The 12,552-nt window shown below is 43.3% G+C and overlaps 1 protein-coding gene across 1 annotated transcript in view; it reads left to right on the forward strand.

Annotated features, from left to right (window-relative positions):
- The first annotated feature begins 768 nt into the window (after positions 1-768).
- LOC132895127 (adhesion G protein-coupled receptor A3-like) overlaps positions 769-12,552 on the forward strand; it is a 109,470-nt gene continuing 97,686 nt past the window's right edge. Inside the window, exon 1 of the mRNA XM_060935361.1 lies at positions 769-1,832. Within this exon, the coding sequence (XP_060791344.1) occupies positions 1,618-1,832 (215 nt within the window). The 5' untranslated portion in view covers positions 769-1,617. The remainder of the gene's footprint in view (positions 1,833-12,552) is intronic.

Here is a 12,552-nt window from a genome sequence, read left to right on the forward strand (position 1 = left end):
ACAGCGCTAACCACTACACAGGTGATAATCTCATCTCATCTCATCTCATTATCTGTAGCCGCTTTATCCTGTTCTACAGGGTCGCAGGCAAGCTGGAGCCTATCCCAGCTGACTACGGGCGAAAGGCGGGGTACACCCTGGACAAGTCTCCAGGTCATCACAGGGCTGACACATAGACACAGACAACCATTCACACTCACATTCACACCTACGGTCAATTTAGAGTCACCAGTTAACCTAACCTGCATGTCTTTGGACTGTGGGGGAAACCGGAGCACCCGGAGGAAACCCACGTGGACACGGGGCTTGAACCCAGGACCTTCTTGCTGTGAGGCGACAGCGCTAACCACTACACAGGTGATAATCTCATCTCATCTCATCTCATTATCTGTAGCCGCTTTATCCTGTTCTACAGGGTCGCAGGCAAGCTGGAGCCTATCCCAGCTGACTACGGGCGAAAGGCGGGGTACACCCTGGACAAGTCTCCAGGTCATCACAGGGCTGATACATAGACACAGACAACCATTCACACTCACATTCACACCTACGGTCAATTTAGAGTCACCAGTTAACCTAACCTGCATGTCTTTGGACTGTGGGGGAAACCGGAGCACCACGGGGCCACGTGTATGGTCTGACAAAGGGCACCCCAGGCACGCCTCTGACACTCCAGCACCTCCTTCATGGACTTCTTCTTCTTTACTTCCAAAGGAAAGGTAACAGACCCGGGATGACGTCAGGAGCGGAAGTGACTCGGATTCATATAGAGTTCAGTGAGTGTGAGCTGCTCGGGTTTCTCAGCACCTCCGCTGCTCTTTTACTCCTTTACTTTTCCGTCGGTACGTTTTTACTGGCCCGGAAACAGACTGTGGATCTCCAAGCTTCATGTGGCTGTGTAGTGCAGAACACAAGGCTGTATCTCGGTGTTGTTTTTGAGAAGTTATCACACTGGCGCTTGTGAGTAAGAGAGAGAGGGTGTTTATTTGTTGTGTGTCCTGTGACTGGTTTTCGCTGCTGGGACTCTGTGTGCAGTCGGAAGAGCTCCAGGAAGGGAAAGTTGCTCCTGACTGATCAGATTTCCTGAAGTTTCTGAGTCCTGTTTTGGTTGTTTGTTTCTCTTCAGCGCACACGAGCCTTGTTATAAAACAACAACAACAACAACAATAGCATGGATTACTGGCAGCTAGCACACACAGACCTGTGCTGGAGTTAGATTATTAGTAGTATTATGATTTTTCCTGCACTTGGTTGAGGTGTCCCGTCACCCTGAGCGACTCAATGGCATCGAGCCGACTGGAAAACAAAGGAAGGTTATCGGATCGAGTCCCTGGACTCATTCCTGTGGAGCATGTCGCAAACTCATGTAGATCTGGATACCAGGGGTTCAGTATGACCTAAAACATCGAGAAGATTTCCCCATACAGGCTATATTTTTTTCATTTTTGTGTTCTGGATGTGCCTTAGAGACAAGGACAGGAGCTCTTTTACAGTGTGTGTGTGTGGAGAGAGAGAAAACAAGAAGAAGAAGAAGAAGCAACAACAATCTAACATTTCGATGCGACATCATCATCATCATTAACTTCACCCTGTTGTTCATTTGGACAGAATAAGAGAGAAATGCCATCTCTCAGGGGTTGGTGTGGGGTTTCGTTGGCTTTTGTGCTGCTCGGCTGTGTAAACTGTGCAGCTTTTTCTCCTGAATGTAAAACCTATGACGAAAAGTCCAAAAGCGGAGGTCAGTCAGGGACGCCAGATAAGAAGGTGGTGTGTAGCAACATGGAGCTCCAGCGGATGTTATCAGTCACCTCTTTTCCCAACAGAACAGTCATACTGTAAGTAACCACCACCATCATCATCATCCTGCCTTCTTCTTCTTCTTGTTATCTGGGTGATACGACTAGGCACCACTTTTGTGGCACCTCGGGCTCCTGGTGGTAGGAATGAAGGCCTGTCTGTCTGTTTCTCAGACTGTGAGGTGTACACGGCACATATCTAACAGATAGGCATCTAAAACATCCTATACTCAACTCACATGTGTACCACGGAACCACACCTTTTCTGTACCGAGGTGTCACAATACAGCCGTTCATTATCATAGTCTACTGAGAGTGAGCCGGAGCCAATCCCGGCTAACGTCGGGTGAGATGTAGGGTTCACGCAGGGCTAACACGGAGACAAATAACCATTCACACTTCTTCTGGGCAAATTAGGGTTGCTAGTTGATCATGTCTGCATGGGGCACCTAGACATGAGAAGAACATGCAGGATCCACACAGAAAGGCCTCATTTGAGCAGCAGGGTCGAACCCAGAACCTACTTGCTGTGATACAACAGTGCTAACCGTTGCACCACAATGCCTCCACACTTAATACGTTCATTGTCCATCTTCAGCGCTGGGCCTGACTTGATTTTCGTCTGTAAGTGAACTGTGGTCATGCACAATCCTGTCGAACATTGATAAGGTTAGTCATATGACAAAATACGCATAGGCCACGGACTATGGATTACGGAAATATAATAAAGGATGCAAAATACGGAGTGGTTATGGATTTTAAAGGGGAACTGAAGTCATTTTTAAACTTGCTTTATTTCTTAATTAACATGTTATTCAATTACGTTTTCGGTTTTAGTAACCTTATATCATGACTCGTATTGGAAACTAATTGCAATTAAATATTATACTTATTGGCCTGTTCGGTTTTTAGCCATGTTGAATTTAGTTCGTTTGGTCCACGGCAGGCGTCACTTAGGGCCTCTGCATGCTCTTGCGACAAGGCTTTCGCAGATAGCTTTTCGCAGACAGTTGTAATTTATCGTTGAGCGGGGAGTAATAGGCGTGCGCGATGTTATTCACCGCAACAACGCAAGGGGGCGCGAAGTCGCTAGGAGTAGTTGGTGGGTGTGGTTAGTGGAGTGTTTATCCTCTGGTTACTTATAATGACTAGAACTGGAGTCGTATAGATGTACGTACTTCCTCACTTCCTCGATCAACCGCTCTTCGTGCTGCTCCATCTTCGCTCGTGTTTCTAAAAATGGCGGTCGTGAAAACAAACCAAACCGGGAAAGTAGGGAAGCGGAAGTGCGTGTACAGCGGATGTAGAGTGGACCAATCAGAGCCCACTTGTCTGTGGCGCTGTCTGCGAGGCTTCTGCGGTGGTCACAATTTTTGGGAGGTGCGCGCAGAGCGTCTGCAAAGGGGGGGGGCTACGCAGACGCTATCTGCGAGGACTGGGTTGTCAGCATCAATTGGCCTTTATCCGCGCGATCTTCACGAGACTTGTGCGAGACTTCAAAACGTGAAGTGTCAGCCAGGTGTCATTTTGAAAACTGTTTTCCAAACGAAATATTGCACAAAAACGAGTTTAAATGACGATTACTGCCTACTTTTTTTTCAAACTTTCCTGATTGCTATCAAAACAAACAAAACTTCCGGCTTGATTACGTCAGCATTCGAAAGAGGGCGTGCGCGTCTTTTGACAACGTTGGCAGATGTTGGTCACTTTGATTTCCGCTGTATGTTTTACTTCCGTCCTACGATGTCTCGCACAGGTCTCAACGAATCTCGTTTACGGCCATTGCTTTGACATATGGACTGATTTATTACATAGCGTATTTCAAACACTCATAACGTGCTATAGCAGCGACAAAATAGCTATCAAACATGTATTCCGATATTTAATAAAAGGAGATAAATAGAATTTTGATAATCAAAAACTTGCCTTCGGTTCTCCTTTAATATGGATGCATCACGGATGCTCGTAATTTACAGATATCACGGATAAAACAAATTAAGAAGTCGAAAACAAATGTTTGGACTGCCGAAGTTCATTGTTAAAATATCTTACCTGCATTTATATGTTGACTTTATTAACTTACCTTTGATATTTCACGGCACATATCACACACCGGTGAATAAAAGCTCCGTCTAATATTTTTTATTTTCCGTGAATCTGTATTCTGTGACTCGTCCGTGTTTTGTAAACAGTGTGTAATAAGGAATCTGGAAAATAACCTGCTTCGAGGTCTAGCAGCTTAACCAGCCCAACCTGTGTTTTAGCAGCTGGATTTTTCAACAGGGTAGGAGTCACGCTGTCGTACAAACTCTGTACCCAACAAGTGTTTTCCGTCTCTGTGTGGTGGCTTGTAATATTGCGCCACACATTTTGAGTCTGAAGTATTGACCATGATGAATTTCCAAAACCTGGAACTGGGCCAACGTGTCTCCATCTTCAGCTCTGAGCCTGCCTTGATTTTAGCTGGACATGAACGATGATAGACAGATCTAGGCTTCCTTGAGGAGAGTAACATGAAAGCGTAACTCGACACTTTCAGAAAACCATCTGCGAAACTGTATCCGTCCTAGTCAGTAGGGTGGCACCCTCGAGCGGGCATCTTTTGTACTGTTAGTATTTATCTTTTACTCGGAAACACAGATTGCATCATGCACTTATCACTTTACCCAGTACCTGTTTATGTTGTGCAAATGCGAGTTATGTCTGTACAGTCATCTTCTACACATGTTCAAGATATACCCAGCCCTCTTCTTTACCTGTGTGCTCTTCTTCTACCACCAAAAGGAATCAGATCAGAAGCTGTATCTGGGAGTCTGCATTCAAATTTAATCAGTGCATCATAATGAATAGTCCATTTCCAGACTTGTCCAGCTCTTCTGTCTGATAATTTGCTTGAATAATGTATAAGCCCGATTCCAAAAAAGTTGGGACAAAGTACAAATTGTAAATAAAAACGGAATGCAATGATGTGGAAGTTTCAAAATTCCATATTTTATTCAGAATAGAACATAGATGACATATCAAATGTTTAAACTGAGAAAATGTATCATTGAAAGAGAAAAATTAGGTGATTTTAAATTTCATGACAACAACACATCTCAAAAAAGTTGGGACAAGGCCATGTTTACCACTGTGAGACATCCCCTTTTCTCTTTACAACAGTCTGTAAACGTCTGGGGACTGAGGAGACAAGTTGCTCAAGTTTAGGGATAGGAATGTTAACCCATTCTTGTCTAATGTAGGATTCTAGTTGCTCAACTGTCTTAGGTCTTTTTTGTCGTATCTTCCGTTTTATGATGCGCCAAATGTTTTCTATGGGTGAAGGATCTGGACTGCAGGCTGGCCAGTTCAGTACCCGGACCCTTCTTCTACGCAGCCATGATGCTGTAATTGATGCAGTATGTGGTTTGGCATTGTCATGTTGGAAAATGCAAGGTCTTCCCTGAAAGAGACGTCGTCTGGATGGGAGCATATGTTGCTCTAGAACCTGGACATACCTTTCAGCATTGATGGTGTCTTTCCAGATGTGTAAGCTGCCCATGCCACACGCACTAATGCAACCTCATACCATCAGAGATGCAGGCTTCTGAACTGGGCGCTGAGAGCAACTTGGATCGTCCTTCTCCTCTTTAGTCCGAATGACACGGCGTCCCTGATTTCCATAAAGAACTTCACATTTTGATTCGTCTGACCACAGAACAGTTTTCCACTTTGCCACAGTCCATTTTAAATGAGCCTTGGCCCAGAGAAGACGTCTGCGCTTCTGGATCATGTTTAGATACGGCTTCTTCTTTGAACTATAGAGTTTTAGCTGGCAACAGCGGATGGCACGGTGAATTGTATTCACAGATAATGTTCTCTGGAAATATTCCTGAGCCCATTTTGTGATTTCCAATACAGAAGCATGCCTGTATGTGATGCAGTGCCGTCTAAGGGCCCGAAGATCACGGGCACCCAGTATGGTTTTCCGGCCTTGACCCTTATGCACAGAGATTCTTCCAGATTCTCTGAATCTTTTGATGATATTATGCACTGTAGATGATGATATGTTCAAACTCTTTGCAATTTTACACTGTCGAACTCCTTTCTGATATTGCTCCACTATTTGTTGGCGCAGAATTAGGGGGATTGGTGATCCTCTTCCCATCTTTACTTCTGAGAGCCGCTGCCACTCCAAGATGCTCTTTTTATACCCAGTCATGTTAATGACCTATTGCCAATTGACCTAATGAGTTGCAATTTGGTCCTCCAGCTGTTCCTTTTTTGTACCTTTAACTTTTCCAGCCTCTTATTGCCCCTGTCCCAACTTTTTTGAGATGTGTTGCTGTCATGAAATTTCAAATGAGCCAATATTTGGCATGAAATTTCAAAATGTCTCACTTTCGACATTTGATATGTTGTCTATGTTCTATTGTGAATACAATATCAGTTTTTGAGATTTGTAAATTATTGCATTCTGTTTTTATTTACAATTAGTACTTTGACCCAACTTTTTTGGAATCGGGGTTGTAGAAGCAAAGCTGTGCTCTATTCCAGCCGATCGCTTTCTCGCATCGATTTAACAATGTAAGTGTAATGGTTACACAGTAAAAGTGTGTTTATAATTCAGCAAAATTGAAATAAAAAATGTTGAACCGAAAATACAGCTACATGGATCGATAATCGGTACGGCAGGTATGAACTCGATTTTCGGTGCACCATTGTGAATCGTTGCAGCCCTACTTATATTATGTAAGATTCTTGTATTTTATTCTATCCCACATTCACTGGATATGAGCAATCGCGCGCTCTGATTGGCTACTCTACTACTAGGTTATCAGCTCATATACCATGAGTGAGAAAAACAAAATTGGCAGAGCATGTTGCTGAATCAGCCGAGGACGAAATAAAAACTCTACTTGAAAACAGAACCCCCAAAAAATACAAAAAAAGCAACAAAATATGGAATGGAAGAACTTTTTTTTTTTCCCCCAAGAATTATTATAGCATTTTTCGCAAATTGCTCCTGTCATTTTGTCGGTTTTGTTTCCATTCTGAGCGGCAATGATTTTGTCGGACGTTTTGTATAAAGTTTTATTTATCAGATTTGCAAAAAATAAAAATGCTCCGTTTCTCAAAATCCAGTGAATGTGGATTGAATAAAACAGTTATTCCACTCAATCTGGTCGTACATGACTTATAGCCGACTCTGTGCTACGTGCCTCATCGGCTATCGGCTCATGTCCGACTCGATTTTCAGGGAATAACTGTTAAATATACTTCTTCTAAGCTTGCTGTTTTCATAAGACACCGTGCTAGCATACTCGAGCCTACGTTCACCAGGCAAGTAGGAACAATGTAGTGAACCCTTCAAATGTGTACCAGTGTAATGCTTGAAACATACAACCAATACAGCGTGCAGGCACCACGCTTCAGTTCTGTATTAATAAATTATCCCAATGAGGAGCGACCGCGTCTTCCTACAGTACACATAACCTGATGCAACCTTTCAAATATAAAACAAGTTCATGGCCAGCAGCGTGGTGAAGGAAATGCCTATAGAAAGTCTCCGTGAGTGGAAACAGCCCGCTCGTTATACTCAGTATATTGTTTACAACAAATCAGCCACTACTGGTCAGTGACAACAAGAGACTCGAGTTTAGTATCGGGATCAGTACTGAAAGGTACTTCTGTTCAGTGTGAAGAACCCTGGGACAGGTACATCTCAATTTTGCAGTGCTGTAATGAAACATTGATTTACATTTATACTACCGTTCAAAAAGTTTGGGGCCACCCAGACAATTTTGTATTTTCCATGAAAAGTCACACTTTTATTTACCACCATAAGTTGTAAAATGAATAGAAAATATAGTCGAGCCATTTTTCTGGCCATTTGAGCATTTAATCGACCCCACAAATGTGATGCTCCAGAAACTCAATCTGCTCAAAGGAAGGTCAGTTTTATAGCTTCTCTAAAGAGCTCAACTGTTTTCAGCTGTGCTAACATGATCGTACAAGGGTTTTCTAATCCTCCATTAGCCTTCTGAGGCAATGAGCAAACACATTGTACCATTAGAACACTGGAGTGAGAGTTGCTGGAAATGGGCCTCTATACACCTATGGAGATATTGCACCAAAAACCACACATTTGCAGCTAGAATAGTCATTTACCACATTAGCAATCAGTGTGTTTACATGCACATGGAGAAAATCGAATTTCTGCTGTAGCTCGACTGAAATCGAAGTTCTAAATGCCATGGAAACACCTTAGCTTGGCTGAAATCGAACCGAACTGGATTTCTCGTAATCGAGCTACGCGACCTAGATTATGCGATTGTAGCCGAGCTACTTGGTGCATGTAAACCCTATCGAGCTACGGAGTCGAGCTACTTACTTCAGCACCGCCCCTTCCGGAAGTGACGAATGACGAGACCACAAGCGGGAAACACAACAGCCTCGGTCAGCATGACAACAGTAGTAGTAGCGAGCAGCAGAAGAGGTCAGGAGGAACAAGGAGAACTGATAACTTTGTTTATACTCTTGAATAGCTCTTCTTCATGACGACAACAGGAAGTGTACCAACACGATGGGGCGTGTAGCGCCACCTGTGGCTCGGGTGCACAATGTACCTCACACAATAGCTTGATTTCCTTGTGTGCATGTAGGATTGGATTTCTCTGGCACCCCTGCTGGGACCCTTAGCTCGATTACCGACAGCAGCTCGATTTGGATGTGCATGTAAACGCACTCTGTGTATAGAGTGTATTTCTGATCAGTTTAAAGTGATCTTCATTGAAAAGAGTAGTGCTTTTCTTTCAAAAATAAGGACATTTCAAAGTGACCCCAAACTTTTGAACGGTAGTGTATATTGCTGCATTTAGAGTAGAAAGAATTATGTCAGAAAGAAATACATTGGTCCATATGTCAAAGCAACGGCCGTAAACGAGATTCGTTGAGACCTGCGCGAAACATCGTAGGACGGAAGTAAAACGTACAATGGAAATCAAAGTGACCAACATCTGCCAATGCTGTCAAAAGACGCGCGTGCCCTCTTTCGAATGCTGACGTAATCAAGCCGGAAGTTTTCCTTGTTGAAATCGCTCCCTACTCTCTATATAGTGAGGACGCCATTTTGTAGTGCTGTCTGAAACCTTAGTGAGGATTATTTACACCCTATATAGTGCACTCAAAGTATCCCAGAATGCATCACGAAAAGTAGTGTACAACCGATGGTAACTAACCAAGCAATGTATCCCATCATGCATTGCGGTCGTGCTGAAAGAAATCAAATTAAAAGTCTCAAATTTGATTTAATAAAAGGCAGCAGCAAAGAAGAAAGTATTCAGCCTTGATTTAAAAGAACTGAAAGATGCAGGTACTTTTGTATTGATTAATGTTGGAAATACGCTCAGTATAATATGGATTTATCACAAAAATACATGCATGTGGCGGCACGGTGGTGTAGTGGTTAGCGCTGTCGCCTCACAGCAAGAAGGTCCGGGTTCGAGCCCTGTGGCCGGCGAGGGCCTTTCTGTGCGGAGTTTGCATGTTCTCCCCGTAGGGCTGGGCGATATGAGAGAAAATTATATCACGATATATTTTTTCAAAATTTTCGATAACGATATATATCACGATATAAATCAAATCACCATTTTTGTATTTTCTTTAATTTTCTGCTCAAAATATGAACATTACAAATTAGTAGTTCCTTCCTAATTAACAAAAATAGCTTAACAAGCCTTCAAGTTTCACAGAACCAAAACAAACTGGATGCACATTCTTTTGTTCTTTTTGTTCAAATGAATAAATTGAAACTGAAAAATAAAAACTATATACCATTGTTAATCATTTGTGCAAATTCTAGCAGCTTTCAAATAAACATAAAAGACATATTGACGTGTAAACCTTATGCTGCAAGGAGAAAAAAAGTGCAATCTTGTACGTCAGTGTGTTTAAGGTTTTGTGTAACACTTTGTTGTATGTCCGATTTTAAATATCCAAAATACCTCCACACAACCGAAGATCTCTGGCCCTTCTTTTCAACGATGTCCTCCAGGGCAGTGCTTTGACTTTCCTGTTCAGAACTCCGGTCAGTCGGCTTCTCGCTCATTTTTATACAGGGTTCCTACAGATATTTTATGTTGAATTTACTACCTTTTTACTACCTTCACAATTTTTTTTACTACCACAGCGACAATTTGGATTTGGACATTTTCTCACAATTTAACAAGGTAATCTTTGAGTGTATGTGTTAGTCCAAGTGAATGTGCTACATATAAGTTAGTGACAACTCTACCCAAAGAGTTGGATTGATGAGACAAGATAGAAAGAAAATCTGAACGTACCGGTAGTGTAACTCTTTCCCTTTGGACGCATAATAGAACCTCCCATTGCTAGGGCTACACATGGAGTAATGCATATTTGCATAAAAGAAAACAAACTTCCACATACAAGTTATAATTTTATTGAACTGTGAAACTGTGGCCCATAACCTCTTAACGGGTACACGGGTTTGCACTAAACCTTGTGTGTCAACACTTCACATTAGGTACAAGATCTGATTACATTTTGTCGGCCAACACTTTCAAGATGGCCAACCTTTTGTTTGTGGAATAATCTTTTGAACAGGTGAACAGATTTGCACAAAAAATCTTATGTGCTTAGGTACATCAACTCATTACATTTAGATCAGGTCAAATGGCAAACACGAACCCCCCCACACACACATGACAAAGACAAGACACACACCCTAAAGATACAAAACACACATAACCCAAGCCCTATTTTGGCAGTCTCTCAACACATTGCCAAGTTTGCTTAAGATAGTCATTTGCACCAGTCCTGTAGTCGTGAAGGCCCGTGGGCACAGTCAACACCTTCCTCCCAGAGATCAGTGTTTTAGAGGGTTAATCTTAATCATTTGAACAGTTCAACAGATTTGCTCATCACATTTTGGATGCCTCAAATGGCGCGCACACCGCACCAGGCGCGCGCGCACACCGCACCAGGCGCGCGCACGCGCGCACACAACACAACGCACCAGGCGCGCACACAACGCACCAGGCGCGCGCACAACGCACCAGGGGCGCGCACAACGCACCAGGGGCGCGCACAACGCACCAGGGGCGCGCACAACGCACCAGGGGCGCGCACAACGCACCAGGCGCGCGCGCGCGCGCACAACGCACCAGGCGCGCGCGCACAACGCATTACATGTGCCTCGATCAACTTTTCAATGAGCGCCTCTCGCCGATTGCCATCTACCGCCTTTAGCCAGTCTTTAAAATCAGGTTCCTCCAGCCAGAGGTCTGAAAATTTGCATTTCCCCATTGTTTAATTCTTGTGCAGATGTCGCCAGTCGGGTCAACAGATAGATTCGACTACAGCCGTATAAACAAAGTCAGTCTCGTACTAAACAATCTCTGGTATAAATTTATACTGGATTTGACCGTTATTGGAATTCAATGCGCATGCGCCACCAACTCCTCACTGCGGTCCTCCTCGATACATAAAAATAAATTCGCCCAAATGTAGTAATTTATGGATATTATGGCATGCAGGTTAATTAAACGAATTAGAAAACACATAGGCCCAGTTGGATGGGGGTCAAAAAATTTTACTACCACGTCAGATTACGTTTACTACCTTTTACTACTTTTTACTGGCCATAATTTAGCCTATTTTAATTAACTACCTTTTAAAACCCCGCGGGAACCCTGTTATAATCGCTTTGTTTCACGCTTTGTTGGAGAAATGCCGCGCTCCTGCAAACTTCACCACAGCCATGCTGTGCGTTGCTGCTACACGTGTGTGTGTGTGTGTGCACGCAACCTAACTTGACGTGGCTCTCTTCCAACTGATTGGTTACGTACGGTACTGTTTAGTTATGATTGGCTATTCGCGTGTCTGTCAAAACTTCGGATGAAGTAATTTTATTGAAGGCGTAGGCTTATCGTAGGCATATCGTACGTGTCTAATTTCTAATCGTAGAGATTTTATATCGTGAATAACATCGTAATCGTAAAATCGCCCAGCCCTATCTCCCCGTGTCCGCGTGGGTTTCCTCTGGGTGCTCCGGTTTCCCCCACAGTCCAAAGACATGCAGGTTAGGTTAACTGGTGACTCTAAATTGAGCGTAGGTGTGAATGTGAGTGTGAATGGTTGTCTGTGTCTATGTGTCAGCCCTGTGATGACCTGGCGACTTGTCCAGGGTGTACCCCGCCTTTCGCCCGTAGTCAGCTGGGATAGGCTCCAGCTTGCCTGCGACCCTGTAGAAGGATAAAGCGGCTAGAGATAATGAGAATACATGCATGTATTTATTATTTTGAAAACCCACCAGCCGACTGATCTGGCACGTTTTAATTGTGCAACAGTAATGACGTAAATACCAGCGCGATGGACTAGTGTCCGAAAGCGTTTTTTTTCATTTCACCAATGGTTCGAAGTCGTATGGAATAATCTCCATGACTGATGAAGCTGGCAAATCTGGAAATTAATCTAAATTGGAATGATGTGGCGATCTGGCTGCTGTGTAAACAGTTTTCAAAATGGCGGCGCTGACACTTCACGTTTGAAGTCTCGCACAAGTCTCGTGAAGATCGCGCGGATAAGCGACGCCTGCCGTGGACCAAACGGACTACATTCAACACGGCTAAAAACCAAAAAGGCCGCTAAGTGTAATATAATATGCCAATACGAGTCATGATATAAGGTTAACAAAACCGAAAACGTAATTGAATAACACGTTCATTAAGAAATAAAACAAGTTTAAAAATGACAT

This window comes from Neoarius graeffei, chromosome 1 (assembly GCF_027579695.1).
Source record: "Neoarius graeffei isolate fNeoGra1 chromosome 1, fNeoGra1.pri, whole genome shotgun sequence".
In the NCBI taxonomy this organism is placed as follows: Eukaryota; Metazoa; Chordata; class Actinopteri; order Siluriformes; family Ariidae; genus Neoarius; species Neoarius graeffei.